The sequence below is a fragment of the Triturus cristatus genome, chromosome 8 (assembly GCF_964204655.1).
Source record: "Triturus cristatus chromosome 8, aTriCri1.1, whole genome shotgun sequence".
Taxonomy (NCBI): Eukaryota; Metazoa; Chordata; class Amphibia; order Caudata; family Salamandridae; genus Triturus; species Triturus cristatus.
In genome coordinates this window covers 1,101,043,532-1,101,063,360 of record NC_140591.1, presented here as the reverse complement: position 1 = coordinate 1,101,063,360, position 19,829 = coordinate 1,101,043,532, and the positions used below count along the sequence as shown (strand labels likewise).

Genomic DNA, 19,829 nt, shown 5'->3' with positions numbered 1-19,829 from the left:
CACCGTGAAGAACATGGAATGCTGGGTGGTGAGATGGATCACATGAATGTGCTGAATCATTGGAAGATGTGCCGTAGATGCCCAGCCGCTGCCCCTGCAGAGCTGCGAGTGCCATCAACAGCCACTGTAGCTCCTCCAAAAAGTCTGAGAGTGAAACGCTCCGAGGGACTCTGGTAGTGCAACCCCTGCAGAAGCAAGCAAGACTGATCGTAGTGCAGGAAAGCCACTGGAGAATATGTTCTGCCGCATGATGCTTCGGGCACTGGAACAATTTGGACTTTGAAAGAGTGAGAGTAGGACTCCAGAAAATCAGACTACTAGTGGGGCTTAACCTGAATGTCACCTATAATGAACAGAGAATAACCACCAGCATTAGTGAGAGGGAAGTGGCACTCAGGGACCTGCCTATTGAACACTGTAGCCCTGACCTCAGGGGGCAGTGTGTATTGTTTGTTTATGCCATATTTCACTTTGTTTTTGCATGTAAATGCTCATGTTTTCATAAAAGCAAGTATTTTATACGACAATCATTGTTTGCTGACATTGAAAGAGGTTTGATTTGTAAGCCTGTGTTCACCCCACTGTATCTGCCTTCCAGCAGAAGCCTTGGACTGCTTGATACACGCTACTACTGAGAGGCAAGTGCGGAAGGAGTACTTGACCTAGTTGTATAGTAAGTCGGCCCCAGGACATCAGGAGTAAACGGCCTACCCCACGGTTGGGCCCAGTAGCTCCTTCTTACACCCTGGCCCCTTGAAATGGGTTCTGACAGCGCTTTTTCTGCACTCCCCTACGTCATAAAATATTCCAATTAGCAACTTTGAACAAAATATGTACATATTGATGTATGAACACAATGTGATTCATGTACACAATATTGTGGCAACTGTATTTGTGATGATAAGACGTGAAAAAATGCATGCACCACAATACAAATTGATATCTCCATCCTTTGCTTTGGCGTCTTACCATAAAACCTCTTTTCTGTTTTGGCCTGCAGGTACTGCATGTCCGCTATGTCCTACAGTTGCTGCATGAAACCAAAAAGTACTTGAAACAGATGCCAAACATTGTTCACTTGTCCACCTCCTACTCCAAGGAGTTAACCATCTGTGGTAAGGTACTGCCATTTGGCTAAAACGTTGCACCATGGGTGCCTGGAGTGCATGCTGCCAACTAATGCGAAACTGACATATTTAATGGGGCAGATTACCTAGTTTTTTAACAATATCCCCTCTTCTTGTTTCTTGAATCTATTTCTACAATGCCTAATTGTTTGACTTGTTGGTCTCATCAAATGTCCAATAATTTTGAGTTGATTCTTATGAAGTCTGTGCGTGGTAGAATCTTTGTTTCCCATAGACTAAATAATTCATCAGACTTTCCACGTTAAATGTTTAAGATAATGTGATTAAAGCATTGTACGTTGCTATACAGCTACTTCTGTGACAATGTAGACCAGTATTTAAAATAGTATGCCCTAGAAAATATACCACATATTATCAGTAGATAAATTCTATGTCTTGCAGGAGAAGTTCCAAAAAAACATGTGCATGAATAAAATCAGATAATGTAAAGTTATGTGGCAAGGCCACTAATCTAGAGCCCTCTGCATTACTTGTAATGGACGAGGAGTGACATTAAATTGAAAGAGCTAGGCTCATCTAATTGATACTCTTTATTTCCCTGGACAGGGGTGCAAAATGCAACTCTATATTTGCACAGGAAAGGGGCCATACTGAGCTGTATTCACCAGAGGTTTCAATAGACATGGTACCATGATATAAGAACACATCTAGATCATCCTGTACATTGTTACTGCCACCTTCATATTGGGAGTCTGAATCCGTGCAACCAGGTGCTACTTTAACTTTAGCTTCTAGACCAGTCTAAAAAGTAAAGGCAGATGGAGGGGGTTCAATAACCCCTCCTGAGGCAAATGCACATTTCAAACCCATTGATTCAAAGTCTAATGGAATATGAACTCTTGACAATGTTGCTGGAGATATAGAAACATTTTCTTCAGACTAAATAACGCTTACTTGTTCCCCTTGAAAAATGACACAAGGTCCCTAGAGTACGCTGTTCAGCTAAAGGGAAGGGATTCCCCTTAACTGTGATGTCCTCACAGTTATATTTTCCATACCGTGCTTATGAGTTTTCCTACTAAGAATGTTGTCCGGGGAGGCATCCCATACATTGTGGTGGCCACAGCCTTTATGATTATGGCTAGTTCACCCTCCGGGTGGCTGCTGTAGAGGGAAACCTTGTGCATTGTCTCCAAACAGCCGTAGAAACAAAGGACAGAAAAGGAAGAAACTGTTGGGACATAGGCTTGTTGTTATTGTCCTCTGAGGGATGCATCAATTCTCCATCCTGCAGTCATCCTTCTTCCAAATATATAAATTATTATAAGTAGCTAAGGCCAACCCTTGGTATGTGGGCCAAGGTTAGGTGCCAGGTTCTAACACCTGAGTGGCCAAGGGGGTCCCACCTCCTTGAGACTACTTGGTGAGAAGACTAGTGAAGGGTGTCCCTGAGAAACACTTTTTAGTAGAATGACCGCATCCTCAGGACAAGGCAGGCTGGGAACTTACAGGGGTAAAGTACAAGAGTGGAAAAGGCACAACATCACGGTGTGTTGGAGACTTGTTCTTACAAGCTGTTTCTTCTATTTTTTCACTTGTCTCATTAAAAAGGTGAGCATTTTCATTTGACATCAGCACTAGGAACTTTATAGTAAGACGCAACTTATTTCACCATCTGTGTTCCTACACCACTGTGTCTGACTTTTTGTTCTGGGTTCATACAACGTTGTGGACTGTTATAGTAGAAATTTGATAGTATCATAACCACAGACACATTGGCTGTAATCAGAGTACGGTTTCCGGCACGCTTCTTTTTGGTTACATTGTTTTGACAGGTAAATTAATGTTGAACATTGTTTTTCCCATTGTTTTTAGGTGACTTACACGGAAAACTCGATGACCTTTTATTGATCTTCTACAAGGTAACAGTCATTGTGTAATGTGAACGCATGGCTCTGTGCATTCCTTTGGTGCTGACAAGGGTTGAGCAGGAATCTAAACATCAAATGATATTAGAATTGCAGAAGAAGTAAGGTCTTGTGCTATTTGCCTGATACGTTTTGTTGACAAATAGAACTTACAGTGTGACAACTCCTGTAACTGCATACATCAGAATTTTGAGTATTTTATTTTCCCAAGGGACAATGTCTCGGAAATTCTGATACCTGCAGAATTTAACTCCAAAAGCTAAAATTCTGTGTGTAATTCTACACTTTTCTCAGAGAAACTCTGGAAAAAATGTATTTACCTCACCCGGTATATACCTCGCTCAAGGTGCGGTAAATACCTCAGTCCATTCGGGGCCCTCATAATCAAGGCCTAAAACCGGAGAGTGTTTAGAAACATATGAACCACTGTATAAAACCACATACATACAATTTTTTATGTATATACATGTTCTGTTGTGTCTGCTTTACTCAAGATCTGTCTCAAAGTCTGTAGCCTTTATACAACAAGTAAAGCCACATACCTGTCCGCAACAAATGATGCTGGGCTTTCAACTTAAGGTTGTACTTTTTCCTTTCTACTATGAAAGAGTTAGAATGACCTTCCACGGGTACCTTGCTATGAGGGAGACCTTGCCTGCTATTATCTATTTTAAATACCTTCCATTGGACCTGTTCTGCTTCCCTGACTGCTCCACTTTCTTATTTCTCAAACGTGCCCTCCACCTCTGAACACCCACTACACTACACTTTTCTCTTTAAGTGTTTTGTTTTTCACTCCTGCTCTGCTCTAAATTATGTGTACACTAATAGTATTAAAGGTTGAAACGTGTCAGCTATTTTACAATAAAAAAGGAAGGAAACTGTTGCATGAGCAATAATCTACAAACAATAATATTTCTTGGACATGGGAGAGCAGCCTCAGTTCGTATTTGTAATACAAGTTCTACAACGCTTTAGAATCATTTACATCAACTACAGATAAATAGGTATTTTGGTCCTCATCCTTTCTATACATGTCTCAAAATCTGCTGCTTCATGTTTTTACTTCTTACAGAATGGTCTTCCTTCTGATGAAAACCCTTACCTTTTCAATGGGGACTTTGTGGACAGAGGGAAAAACTCGATAGAGATACTCATACTCCTCTTCGCCTTCCTTCTTGTGTACCCCAACAATCTATACCTGAACAGAGGGAACCATGAGGACCATATTATGAACCTGAGGTAACAGCCTTAGATCATTCATGTTGCCACATAGTGCCTTTGTTCTGAATTATAAAGCAGATGAATTGTGTTCATTAGAAATATTTTAGGAGAAAATAAGAGGACCTCAGAAAACAGACCCACAGGAAAAAGAGGAAATCAGGGACAAATTCACACTACATGTTTCTTACTTTGTGCTTTAGCATGTCCATGACGTATTAGGTACTTTGGGCCAGATGTATGTAGATAGCATTTTGCGATTCCCTAATTGCGAATCACAACGATTCGCAATTATGAATCGCAAAATGCAATGTATGAAGGTGTATAGTACACCAGTGCCTGCTCTTAAAAAGGGTTGTACAAGCATTCACAAAGGGGAAAGGGTCCCTTGGGGACCCCTTCCCATTTGCAAATGGGTTATCACCTACTTCAAGTAGGTGGTAAAATGGCAAGTGTTTTGCTATCGCAATTGTGGTCACAAAACATTCATACAGACTGATGCAATTCGGTATTAGGAAGAGACGCCCTAAACACGCCCCTTCCGAATACCGAATCACAAACCCATTTTGCGATTCGGTAACAGGTTACCGAATCGCTAAATTAGGTTTGCTGCATCGGAAAAGCAATTTTTGCTTTCACAAATGGGCAGATTCTGCGAATCTGCCCGTTTGCGAACACAAAAATGCTTGCTACATCTGCCCCATTACTTACTAAGTCATGCATAAAGTATGCATGTCAATGTACACAAACATATTCTTGTATACTGCAGAGTTGTGTCAACATACTTACTTCTACGCACACACAATTTATGCAAGGCACATGAGTGAATGTTCCCCCTCCAGTGACTTTCCTTCCCTGAAGTAAATTGAAAATCAAGATGGTGGAGAGGGTGCAGAGAGAAGGGTTGCATAGTATGTTAAATATTTGAGAAAATCATAATTCTTATGAATACATTCTGTTATTGAGTTATCTTTTAATCCTGTAGTTTTCCTGGATTAAAACAATCTAAAGATTGTTCTTTTACACTAAAACCTCAAACAAACATAGGGTCGTTTTTTGAGAGGGGTCGTTTCAAATAGTAATTGTTAGGAATACTTGGAAACCAGCTACACAAGAAAAATGCTTATAATGGCCACTGAGATTTTATGATTATAATCGCTAGTTGATGTAGAGAGAGAAATGCAGGATGCAGGGTTTCCAAAGAATGCCAAAACAAATATTCATTTGACAGATGGCCCAATGGGATTTCCATGCTGAGTAAGTAACATAGCACAAGTAATTATGATCTTCACTACAAGATGTGATGTCTTGAGACACATCTCCAATAGACCCTATTTGGGACACTACTTCAGTTTTGGACTGTGTCTGCCTCACCCATGTGTATGTGATCCCTTCTACGCCTCATTCAAATGCTCAGACTGGCCCTTTCATATGCAGTGTTTTCATTTCTCTCATGCAGCCACCCTCCATAAAAACGAGGAGTAACCTTGTGCTGCAGCTGCATGTCTCATTAAAGGGCACAGGCACGTGGACCCACTCTTTACTCAAGGAGTCCATTGCTCTGAAGGATGCAGTATCACATTAACAGTTGTCTCATGCGACTAGGCACACCCTTGCTAGTGATTGGTCTCATTGAATCAATTCTGCCTTGCAGAACTCATCACACATCAAAGAACAAGATTTGGTACACAAACACGCATGCACACACAGACAAGTGCATGCACACGCACGCACACACACACACACTGTCTACGGCAAGGGCTCAAACATGGAAGTATGCTTTCCATAGCCAAAAAGCAGGCTGGGAAGGGTTCAGCAAACAGACACAGAGCAGGGGTCAAAGTATTTGTGGTGTGTGTATGCTGTGCGTGCACGCCCTCTGCTGACCTATCTGGGGGTTATGGTGAGGCCTCATTCCCCCTCATCAACCCATTTGAAACTGATTCAGCAAGGCACAGAACTTGCCAGTTTGCACTGAGTACCATTAGTGGTGGTCTCGTTTACATAATGTATGTAATGTCACCAACATTTATGTGGTGCACTGCTAGCATGTGTTTAAGGTTTCTGGGCACCCTTTTCAGGTCCGAGATTCTCATTGGCCGGAGTCAAAGTTGTCTGTTGTCACTGTGTTGGAAAGAGAATCTGTGAATTGTTCGTATTGTATAGTAATTGTTACTATTGGATAATGAACTTGATGAGAAGTGTGTGACCCTACCAGAGATCTATGTGGTGTACTATGGGTATCAGGTTCTTTACAAAATACCTTTTGCTTGCCCAGTGCTTGGACAGCTGCATGTGTAGTATAGGACCAGAAATAGTTATAAGTTATGAGGCATCTCGGTTGGTGGTGGTTAGGTCATTTGAGCTAGATGTTCAAGTGACTAAGGACAAAGAGGTCGTTGTGGTCTAAGGTGATGTCCCATATGGCGTATGTAAATTCTGTATCAGTAGATTGCTGTACATCAACAGGTATAATCAAAAAAGGTACTTCAGGGTGTACAGCAGGCAAAGTGTGGTTTACATTTGCTGTGGTAAGGTCTTGAAAACTTGAGGTCTGTAGGAGGTCCTTAAAAATTACTTTCAGTCCTTTTTTGATCTCCATGGAGCAGTTTCCAGTGTGGATTCCAAAACGGGGATTACCTCATGCGGGACGAGGGATGCATCCCTAATCAGTTTTTTGTCATTAAGAGCAGGTCCAGCAATAAGCTGAGATCAGATTGTAGATGTTTAGTGAGTTTTTGTTAATCAATTATGGACTTATCAACTCAGAGGCATTGTGTCATGAGGGGGATAGATGGTTAGTAATAAGCAAAGGAAGGTGCAGAGGGGAAGGTGTGAAGGGATTACAGGGGGGAAGTGACTGTAGTTGAATAGGAGATTAATTCAGAGAAGTAGAAATGATAGCTATGTTAGGTATGTCCAAACAGCATGATGAGAAGACAATGGAAAGTGCCTTCTTTTTCAGCTATTGAATGACACACCCACCTTCCCCTTACAGCACTGCAAGAAATGGCAGCTGCAGCCTGTCCTAATGGGTGAAGGGGCCACACACCCTCACCTTTTGCCCAAAAAGAAGAGTATCAGGATGATCAAAGGTCAGCCTGACAGACACTCTTTATTTTCAGGTCAGTCACCTAGGAGCTAGACATTCACTAAATGCGCAGGCTCCTGGCTGCGTGACGTCATAGCTCCTGTGGGCATGACATCTTCAGCCTGGCAAAGCACCATGAGGCCCTCCCCCATGTGACGAGAGGGATCGCCACTGATTGCCTCGCAGTGGGCGCATCCGTTCGAAGCCCTGAAGTGCCCAGGGCTGAGTGTCAATCACTGGCACCTCGTCACAGAGTGGGGTCAGCAACTTTCACTGATTCCATCCCATGGTGTTACGAATATGGACCGCTGCCTCACGACCTAGGGTCAGCCAATGAGGGAAGGCAGGAGTCCCAACTATCCTGGGACGTCTCAGGCAGCGCTGCACAGGCAAGTGTGATTATTTTTTTGATATTTGGTGCATCCATGCATGAATATATGGGAGTGAGTGTTGTGAATTGTTATTTTTTTGTGTGTGCGCACACGTGTGAATGCATGGGTGTGAGTCCGTATGGAGCAGTTTAATTTTGGCTCCACCTTTACACGCCACAAATACGTAACATAAGCGTTCACTTAGCACGTTTCCTGTGTGGCCTAACAACATTAATATAAAGTCTTGCACTTGACATGATTATTAAAATGCATTCACTATAGAATTAGAGAATGCATACATATAAATGTGCACCATTGATTTAATACTCGAAAGTTGGCCTGATTAGACCTGTTTTCCATTTTGCATAAAATAATGTTTTCGATTTCTACTTGCATGACGTTTTCCGTGCAGGTACATTCACATAGATTGTTAGTTTTAGAATAGATACAACACTGTACTAGTGATAAAGAGAGAGCCTGAGAAAAAGACCATGATTAGGAACATGGAGAACCAGAGCGTTAACTGAAGAGTCCTGTTCAGCATTATTGCAACATGGCTTGGTTGAACAAGGGCAATGTCTTTCCCATGTTCACTGTGGGACATTTTTGTAAAAGTTGAAGCTTACAATGTGATAAAGGAAAAGGACAATGGGACTTCTGATTATGCATACAGAGGGTTATTACCTGACAGACTCAGGTGGAAATATCTAGTGTTCACCCTGCCTGGTGTTACGCCACTTTCCCTTGAAATTTGAGAGGTTTAGACCTCTATGCTTATTCCCGTTGATGTTTTGCTGAGTGCGGCTAACGCTAGCACTCAAATCCCCAGACCCTTGACCAAGCTTCTGAGATGCTGACACGTTCCCCTATTTCCTTTACTTCCCTAACTGTCCCGCATTTTCCTATTTTTCTGCACTCCCTGGATTTTGAGATCTCTTTAAACTATTGAACCAACCTCTTAGTTTGGACTTAAACCTGGATGATTTTATATTTTGCTCATGAATTGAAGAGAGAACCAGAACCTCTTTTCTGAGCACCAAATTTTGTTATTGATCTTTTTTATTGCTATGACTGAACTTCTTGTTTGTCTCATACTGGTACACCTAAATGTCTTCAGGAGGTTGGGTTTCCCAGTTGTTATTCTGTATCTTTCTAGCATAGTGTTAAGATTCATGTACCTTAACTTGACTGCTAACTTGTAATTAACCTTCTTAACTATAGTCACTTATTCCTGGACCTTATTGTGTAGCCTGATGGGTTACACTGTTAATTGAAATGTATTGATGTAATGCTAACTCCCATCACTGCTCAGGTGAGAACGAAAAGATTCATCGGAGGACAAATGGTAAGAAGGTTTGCCCAGAGTGCTGTGGGAAGTGTTCATGTGTGCGTTTGTGTCCTGTCTGCCCCTTCCTGCTTTAACTATCGTCGGAAAAATGGACAGTACAAAGGTGCATGCCCCGATTTTAGCGGTACTCCTTTTTGGTCAATGACTAAAGGTAATTAGATGCTGCCTGCACATCACACACTGCAGGAGAAGTATAAAATTATATGAATGTACTTAGAAGTGGTGGGGATGGTAGGATGGAGTTTTTGAGAGAGGTGAGACAAAAGTAGATAAAAGGCATGGGGGGGCATAATGTGCCCACAGTTGCAGAGTTAGAGAGAGGGAAGAAAAATAAGTTCTGTCCTTAGAGGGTTTGTGAGAGAGTGGGAAGGAGTAGAGATAAACTGACACTTCTGACTGTGATGAGATTGTGTAAGATTAGTGACAACATTTTTTAAGAAGAAAGACATGGAAGTAGGTGGAGTCTGGGTCAGCTGAAAATGAGGAGGTGGGATAGGTAAGAAGTGGGTCGATCAATTAGAATGGAGAACAAGTTGGGTGAGTTAGTGGACTGGTCTGTATTGTCGAATTCAGCCCAGCTATGGTCAGCAATTAGCACCGCCAAACGGATTCTGTGCAGGACACGCCTTTCGTACATGAAGAGTGAATTAGTGGGTGCTATGATACAAAAGCTAACTATAACTGAGGAGAATCAATATCATGTTTTCCCCCAAGTTTATAAATGTAGCCATAACATTTTCAAAACCATATTGCAGTTGGTCATACCATAAATTATTTATTTCCAATAATTTGTAGTAATAATTGGGTTGATACTCTAATGAGGCTTGCCCCGGGTACAAGCTATGAATCTCTTGGGTACATTCCGAATGGCTAGGAGCCAATTGGAATGCAGCATTTTTGGTAATGGACAGCTGCCTGCGTTACAATACGTAATAGTGTTTTCAACACTGATTTCAATACTCATTTTGCTAGCTTTAAATCGTAGTCTAAGAAAACATAGATAGCAGGTAACATGTGGTGTTCTACTGGAATTTGCAAACTATGCAGTCTCATATTTTATTATTATGCCACCAGAATCCCAAATTGGTATTGAAGGACCATAAAATGTTTACATTATTTATCTTAACAGCACACAGATACTTAAATATTGCTTCATACTCGATATAGCAGTACTTTCATTTGTGAAGTTTAGTGAACATTGGCCAAGTTTTTCATAATTTAATCAATTAGGTTAAATTATGATTTTCGGCTGATAGTATGGAAGTTAAATTCTTTTGAGGGTCTCCACTTAGAGTTCTGCAAAGCACACATTTCCCAAAATATTTTGCTTCAAGTTTCTCAACACTGGAAATTTGCGCCGAGTTGAGGAGTTCTTTATCGTTCCTGATAAATAACAATACCATGGGGTACATTATTAAATCGGGTGTGAGAAATAACACCTATTATGAGGAACAACATGGTGATTTTGGTGTTTAATGTACCAAATCTGCATGATTCGGTAAATACCGTATGTTTTCCCCTGATAAATTTCGACAGGTTTCACCTGCCGAAATATTTCAAATGTTGGGTTATTTAACACATCCGATAATTATCGGATGTGTTAAATAAAACCAAACCTGTAATTCCATCCCATGCGTAAACGGGTTTACGCATGGGATGGAATTTAACGATCCACTCATAATTAGGCTCTGAGATATCGTCTATGTGTCCTATGAGTACATTAAAGAAAGTAAAAGTTAACTCAGGCATTTCAACTGAAAACACATTAAATATATTCAAGACATGGGAGGAGCCATGCTTAGCATAATATTGCACATGGGTAACTGTGAATGAAACTATTGTTGTTGATGTGACGCCACTCAGAACCACTTGATGAAAAAAATCCTTGTTTCCACAGTAACCTTTATAGAACTATATATATTCTCAAGTAGTGCCACCCCTAATGATTGCTGCTGCTTAGTTAATTCACAATATCTTTTTCCTTGAAAGTAACCTTTTGCCAAGAACACCACTGAGCATTACTGTTGCTGTTTCAGGTATGGCTTCACCAACGAGCTAATGGAAAAATATAAGGTAAGAGTTTGCTTTTAGAAATGGACGAGGAGAGGACCCACTCACCAAGCGAACCACATTGCAACAACAAAATGCTTACCTTGATAAAATAAAAAGTAGGACCTAACCTAAATATGAATACTGACGTTGATAGTTGACAATGTAAGGATTTAATACTTCAGAAGTCTGCTCTTTTATTTTCCCAATGTCATTTGGAATTGTATTGTGTTTTAATAATCTTTCTCAAAAGCCCATCAAGAAGTACATTGTTGAGAGTCGAGGCTAATGCTTTTTGGGCCCCCCATCCAAGACATATTTTGGGACTCCCCGTTAGAGCCACTTTGAATTTTATACCTGATTTTCTGATAATTCGTGTCTGCATAATGGCAAATAATATTGAATCATACCTGACATTTTCAGAAACTGGGTCACACAAGAACAGACAGTCAAAATATTTTTTCCCAGTGCTCCCAAAATCTTTATGATGACACTGGGTACAGAGAGAGTCAAAGGTAGAGGAAGGTTGGCAGTGGACGAAAGGGTGAAATATAGAATACACAGAGGTGAGGCAGAGAGAAAGATTACTTTCCCAGGAGTCCCACTGGTAGGTTGGGGCCCTGGGCAATGGCCCACTTGGCTCTTTCCTTAATATATCTGTGCCACAAACACTTTTATACCTTTCACAAAATGTAAATAAACACATTGTGGTAGGAGGGACAAGGCCGCCAAGTGGAGCTATGTGACGTTCTCAGTCGGACCTGACGTTTAAGCTAGCAGTACTCTGCTTGCTGTGATTTTCTTAAGCCTTCCATATATTTAGTGACAGCAAAGCCACAGAATGTTAAGTTTTGTTAGATACAAAGTTAAGTCAGGCTAATGGCGCCACCCATGATGTGAAGCAGTTTGGAGCTATGAAGTTTGCTTTCAGGATTACATTTAGCGCATTATTCATCTATGGAGTGGAGCAGCCTGATTGGCACTTACCAAATGTAGGAGTTAAGAGATTTTGCTCCAGGCTTATTACGATTACCTTTTGTGAGGGCAGACTGTAGTTTTAAAAGTATTTGCACCGGGACAGAATGCTATAAAAAATTGCCTGTGCTATTGCCTGATACACTTTACTTCGACCCCTCTCCTCACATATGTTTAGTTGGTGCTGCTTTGGAGTTTAGATTAAGCTTTGCAAAATGCAAAAACAACTGAAGATTAAATTGAAGAGACATCTTCAAGTACCTTGAAATCCACAAATGTAGATCAGATTGGATGTGAACATAAATGCAAATTGAGTCAGTGTTTGGTGGTAATATACAAGTGGTAGACCTTCACTGGTTGATTTTATTATAGATAACCATTATCCATTATAGATAACATAAACTACATAAATGAATCAATTCTTTGCTGGTGTTCAGATCCTCCACACAAACATTTTCCTTTTTCATTTGTGGCTCTAGTTATCCAACACAGGACGTATCTGCCCTCTCATGTGTCATACTTCTATCTGTGGGTCAGCTCGGCACTAACAAGTATAGTAGCTAGCTAACATTGTGGTCTGCGATGGCTATCTAATATAGGGGTGTACAATATTACTTTGTATGAATCTTTATCAAGCTTATTCAGCTGGTCTAGATGATCTTCCAGGTAAGACTCACACTGGTGACGAAAGCACATGTACACAGCTGGCTAGGTGCCATACTCTGCAGTGTTTACAACCCCAATTGCAGAATGGCAACACTCTTAACTGCGGTCCCACTGGAAGACAGAAACAGTCCAGCCTCACTTGGGGAACACATGATTACTTGGGAATTTATAGCCCATCATGATGCACCTCACAAGTCACCCTTTTTGGATCCCTTTCTCTCTCAGTTCCTCTCTGTTCTCTCTTTTTTAGACCCTCCCTACCTCACTATCTCACACACACAGACACACAAACACACACACACCATGCAAACAGATGTGACTTCACATAGAAAGTGTGAGGAATGTTGGCTCAGATATCCTCCAGGGTTTCAGCTTGCTGGTACCTCAGTGAGGCCATGTGACGGGTTGTCTAGACCCATTATCCCCTCGGACCTGGCCTTGCCTTTAAGCATGGGCTCTAGCCCTTTAATAATCGCCTCTGGAAGGAATTATGGGCATTCCCTACCAACCAGGTGAGCTCTGGCATGTCTAAAGCACCAAGATCACCTGCTTTTATCTCCTCGGGGACCAATTCTCAACTGCTTACCATATGCACTGGCAAATACATGGGCTGCCACCTGAGAATAGCATTCTCCATCAATCATCTTGGAATAAGTTACATTATCAGCACTTCCATCCTCTTCCCTTCCTGAAGGAGAAGCATTCTCAGCTTTCTCTAAGGCTTTCAGACATGTGCCTTGCCTTAGGTGTTGCTGCATACTCTGCCTGTTAGCAGCACACAGCTCCTTGCAAGCTCACTCACATACTCACTGTAGGGTAGGTGGCCCAAGACATAAGCAAATATGTTTGTTAATGACCCACAAAACCCACTTGAACTATTACCTTTCCCTCTAACAAAACCAATATTGATCACATGTTAGAGCAGGAATATATGAACAAGGCAGTCCAGCACTGTTGGCGAGAGAAGGATTGGACCAGTACTGAACATTGGCAGGTAGTGTTTGTTCAGTGATAATGCAATGTTATGAGTTCCCAAAATATGCAGTCCGCACATAACTTGTATCAAAAGTTGATGTTTTATTTTGACTTTTTCAAGTAAGATACAGCCAACACATTTCATTATTGATATAAGGAACATCTTCAGAGCTGTGATGAGTTATACATAAAAACTTTCAATATTACATGCTACAATATTACATAGACATTAACATGTTAATGAAACATATCTAGATGCCTTAGAAAACAACTTGTATTACAATTAATATTTGTGCCAACATCATGATTATTAGTGAACACTTGGGGTGCAACTAATTTCTAAGAAAAAGTATAGAAATCCTACAATTACAAACATTTATTTTTTGCCTGTAATTGTAGCAGCTTGTTAATCCCTTCCCCCACACATCCTGCTGTGTACAGACATTAGCAGACAATAGATGATAATTCATGTGAACCCAGTGGCAAGGGAGATTCAAATTCTAAGTAACACATAGTTCAAATTAAGTCAACCAACACACGCATATTCTTCATTCATTAATCTATCTGTTACTTCCACAAAATAGTCATCTAAACATAGTCATGTGACATATACCTTCATAGCCTTGTTTTCATAATAGTAGCAATGTTCCATGTGTCTCATAAGTGAGTCAAATCCCCTTAGTATTTAGCTGGTACATTAACAATCTATGGTTATAAAAAACAATTTAAGCTTTCAAAATGAAAATATCTTCAGTTACCTATTGGAATAATGCAATTACGATAACTGTTTACAAAGTTTCTATTGTTACTATAAAGTGCATACTTTTGTAAGTCAAAGAAGTTAACATACTTGGTTAGGTTCCTTTAGGCTTAGTAGGCCTGGTAATAAGATGTAAGGCATCAATATTTTCTCCACGGCTATAGTCATTTAAATTCATTTATACAATTACCTGGCTACCTAAACTGAAAATCCCATGGATGCATATTCTCTGTTCTAAATATTGGACTATTGAAGACTTCCACCTACAGTATTATCACATGTGAATGTCAAAAAATATTAGAAAAAGTATCATCAATGTTTCTGAAGGGCTTTAGTGGGACAAATGATTACACATGAAAAAAATCAATATTATATCCTTTCCCCAAAGGTAGTAGCCATTACAATTTACATACACAATCAATGGGATCATATAAGCTATAATCCTAAGAAGTATGTTGTTTCTTAAGTGCTGGAATGTTGGAAACAATCACATGCAATATTACCACATGTAGACAATGGTTTATCACATTCTGGTATGTGTCCGGTATGTTAAAGGGTACCTCAAGACAATGTAGAAGTAAAGCGAAGAACGGGTTCTTCATACTTTGTTAAATAGAATTGAATACACTTACTTAGTATTTCATCACAATAATTCAATATATTAATATTTATTAGGTTTTAGGTTCCCAGTGTTGAAAGTAATTCACCCCATTTTGTTGGTGGTATCATGTAAAAATAATGTTCAAAATATGTACCATCATACAGAGCTATTGGTATAAATATAGTACAACATTGTCCTCAAATAAGATGACCCAAAATGTATTCCAGCAGTCCACATTGAATATTATGAAGTCCATATTTTACCAAAACTATGATGATATTTGAGAATGTTTAGCTCCCATCACAAATTGCTTAAGTAGCACAACGTTTTGTAAGCCTCTCTGTCAAATCTGTGTTAAGACAAGATTTAATATTTAAGTTAGTTTGTTAGGAGGCCATTAATATAATATAACATTTCTTACATATCAAAGAGTTCCAACAATACACAATGTAATAATCGATGTATTAAAAATTTAAATATAATATCGAAGTACTGTTTATATGGATGCCTCATTACAACCCTGAAGAAGTTTCTAATGTAAGGAATGAAACTCCTTGGCTGTGTCAACCTTGAGAAACTAAAAATAAAAGATTAACTTTTGATACAACCACTGTGTGGACTGTATATTTTGAGACCTTACAAGATTGCATGAATAGTGATATAGGAGTGCTACACATTAATGACAGTTGGCTAAATGAGTGCAATCCAAATCATCTAAAAAAATTGTGGCTTGTGATATGTCTGGTAGAAGAATGGAGTCTCTTTGTAGTTTGACTGCGGTGAATTTGCACTCAGTTAGGTTGCAATATATAAACAGCTGGATAGTGCAGTGCTAATAATCACAGCTGCTTTTTGTAAAATGGTCATAGTATTTCAGTGAGGATCATTTACACACATGAGAAACTTAGAAGCTTAGCGAAAAGAATACTTTGCCATACAGAAATATGGTTTCGTTTCAACAGAGATACCTTAAATAAAGCAATAAAATGTACTATGTCTTTTTCAGTCCTATGGCAGAAAAGTTTTACAACACTTACAAGACATCTACAGCTGGCTTCCCCTTGCTTCTGTGATTGATAACAAAGTTCTTGTGATCCATGGCGGAATATCCGACACTACTGACTTGGAATTCCTCGCCTCCTTAGAAAGAGACAAGGTAAGGTCAGATTCTATGGTACCTTTTCATTCTGGTTACCCTGCACATGCCTATAAAACCAAAACAAAGTAATCCAACATTGTTGAAGTATAAGTGAGAACCAGATCTGAGTACATTAATCTGATAAGGGCACAGGAGGCTAACATCACAAGAAGCTATGTTTATGGCAGTTTAATTCCTTTTCTTGGCCAATCACTTGGGTTCAAACAGACTCAAGGGATAAGTGATTTATTGTGGTACTAGCCTAATGAATATACTGTAGTGGTATCTGGTGAACTGGTAGTTCTATTAATATGATTTGATGTTTTTCATATGAGTTTTAGTCCAGTTAAAACAAGTTGTGTTCATAAACAAGATGCTCCCCTCCCTCCAAGGCATATACCAATGGGTGGAAATTGATTATGCTCTACCTGTTCCTCTACAACCCTCCTGTTATTGGAGAATCTGCACTGGCTCTAGGTGAATACTAAGTCAGATTGACACCCTACAAAGAAGTTATGCCATTTACAAAATGGTTATATTGAACTGTGATGACCTCAAATCTTAAACTATGCATCTTTCAGAAAAGAAATAGGTAAAATAGAGTATGGAGAACATCGATACTGGTCCTGATATGAAAAAAAAAACCTGTTTGGATGATGTTTTCTCCTTAAACATATGCATTCAGTACATAGAGAATATATTACAGCAATCAGAAATGCAGAATTGTATGCATTGTGTGATTGAACAAGTAACTCAAAATATCATGAGACATAAATTGTTAGGATTACAATTAAGTAACACAAACCGAGGATATCCAGTTTGTGAAAATGTGTAGTACTAAGAACACGAGAAGAGACAACCATGTATAATTTCTGCATAGCTGATCACCCAAATGCAGAAACTTTGCACTCATGATATGTGTGCCCTGCAAGGTTGCTGCACTGTCATAAAATCTCAATGGGGCCTCTCAAAATTTGTTGTAATGCACGCCCCAAAATCTGACTTTGGTCATATTATTCAATCTCTATACAGCAGAAATTGTCTCAACTCTGCTAAAAGAAAATATTCACCCTAATTAGGCTCTATACAATTGACTCCTCGATATTAGAGCTCTGGAGAGCAAAATTGATTCCTGTACCGACTTATGGCTCACATTGATATTGGGCAAAATCCAATTTTAGCTTCAATAAAATCCTTTCAGAAGCAATGCGGACACTATGCGGTCTTTCTATTATTACCCCATCTCTCAACTCCAGCTTGAAATTGGTTTGATGATTCTGAGTACAACAGCAAATGTACAGTTTCTAAAGTAGCAAAGTAGCAAAGAACCAACCTATGCATATATGCTCAGCAGTCTTTGGCCTTCATTGGCACCATTCCAGAGGCCTGCTCCAGTAGAGTGTATTCTATTACTGAAGTCTCAGAGGGGCCCTGACTGGGGAGTCACAGGGATCCTAAGTCTCCCATTTACGCCACTGTCATTTAGATTTCAATTTGTAGCCTGCACTTCCAGTGATCTACAAGATGCCACTCTGGTTCAGTGCACTGCCTCAGGAATGTAATACCTGGATGTGATGTGGAATTTCTTTCTATGCAAGTGTCCAGCTCTGTGTCTCCTTTGGCTGGAGCAGAAAGGTGCACTCAGGGTCGGACTGGCCTATAGGGTAATCAGGCGGCACCCAATGGGCTAATCTGACAGATCAGTTTGTGGACCTTGCTTTGACAGGTTGCAGCCCTATTTATGTCTTGCGGGTCGTGTTTCTTACTATTGATTTACCTGATAACAAACATTGCTTGGAGCAAGCTCAAACTCATACAGTATTCCATACCTTGCAAAACACTTATACAGCACAACTTTACAAGCTCAGAACTGCCCCATTTTGTTAACTTAGACCACTCGTTTAGCTTTGCAATTTACTATTGGGAGCCTCTTTTAATTTAGTAATAGGTCTGGGCATATTTTCTGTCCCATTCCGACCCTGGTGGCACTTGACTGGTTTCAGAAATTGTGTAACAGCCTTTCAGACTTGCCGTTCTACTCAATCAAGCCTGCTATTTCACTTTCTTTCCCGATTTTTAATTTGATTTTGAAGTTGCATTTGGTGCATACTCACCAAAGCCCGTATGTGCCTGAACTTTGTGACTCTACAACTTATGCCCAACAAACTGAACTAGTCAAGGACTACTGACCTCACTTGTCTGAGAAGTCATGATCGAACTCCTTTCACCACAGATACCAGGTACCTCCCCGTCAAAGGTCATGCAGGTGACAAAGATGGGCATACTTCTTTCCTATAGGGAGCTGGTGGGGCATTGTGGCAGCTATATAAATTAACTAAACATTGAAAAGCGAGCATGGGACTATAGTCTGTTTGCCTGCTTATGTTGTCTTTCACACGTCCATGTGGAAATACTCTTAGGATTTTTAAAAGACCCCTCACCCACTAACCTAGTTGGTGAAATGCTTCATCATTGTGGTCCCCCCTGAGACACCTAGCGCATTGGTGATTCTTAAGTGAGAAAAGGTGATTTAAATTTCCTCCAGGTTGCCAGCCAATAAAGATATATTTCATAGTGGTGACCTTGGGCAAGGTTTAAATGGAAGTGCTCAGAGAAAGCAATGAATTCTCACATCCTTGGTCAACATGTTTCACCCATAATATTTTAATGCCCCTTGGATCAGTATACCTTGCCTCAGGACCAGTATTGCATGCCTGCTAAGGCATGCAACATAGATTTCACATGTCGTAACTTACGGTTGTCTGTGTTACTCCCTATGAGTTTTTGTTGTTCAGGATCTCCTCACAACATGGAGACTCCGAGGGGGTGAGCCCTGCAGTCATACATTCATCAAGGGTGATCGCATGCTTATTTACCTACTTCAGACCTCTGGAGCTCTGTCTGCTCAAATATAGCTATGCACCTTAGCCACCCTCAATATGAGTTTCACCTTGCCACTTGAGCAATACCAGATATTATTACCTAGTGCAACTGCACTTCTTTTCTTCACCTCTGAATGATGAAATGCTGAACTTGCTTCGCCAGGATTTGGTCCTTACAATTGTAGGTTACTCATCCATCTCTGCAGAGACAGTAGTAACTCTCACTCCACCAATGAAGCCTTTAATTCTGTTCTGCAGGGTGTAGGGACTCAGACACTGCCCAACACAAGATGCCTCGATAGCCCAACTGGAGGCACCAGTAAATCCAACCTTATGGACAACTGTGCCTTTCTGACATTGGATGTATATCAGATTTATGAGACAGAGGGGGGGTTTTCTTGGTGATAGTGCAGTCTGGGCTGAGTGAGTGATTTAAAAAGTATTTGCGCAGGATGTTTAAAGCAAAGCAAGATAGCATACTGAGATATATGACTCTCACTTCGGCTTTAACATATCTGCCTCCAGGGTGGGCTAACATACGAGTTGGGTGTAGTCAAGTGTCAGTGAGAAGTGTACAGCATTTTTCTTTCATCTCACCAACGGGTTCTATTCATGCGCTAATGACTGCAGCAGCAAGTGATTGCATGCATCCACATGGATTTCTGTCCCACATCATTATAGAACAAGGTGAAAAGGGTGTGTACAGATCGGAAGTCAAAGTTGTGCTGATCATGAG

At 40.3% G+C, this 19,829-nt stretch overlaps 1 protein-coding gene across 1 annotated transcript in view; it reads left to right on the top strand.

Annotated features, from left to right (window-relative positions):
• The window catches only part of PPEF1 (protein phosphatase with EF-hand domain 1), a 340,599-nt gene that overhangs the window by 205,095 nt on the left and 115,675 nt on the right, over positions 1 to 19,829 (top strand). Inside the window, 5 exon segments of the mRNA XM_085622647.1 lie at positions 1,001 to 1,115; positions 2,964 to 3,010; positions 4,092 to 4,258; positions 11,084 to 11,120; positions 16,080 to 16,229. Of these exon segments, the coding sequence (XP_085478773.1) occupies positions 1,001 to 1,115; positions 2,964 to 3,010; positions 4,092 to 4,258; positions 11,084 to 11,120; positions 16,080 to 16,229 (516 nt within the window).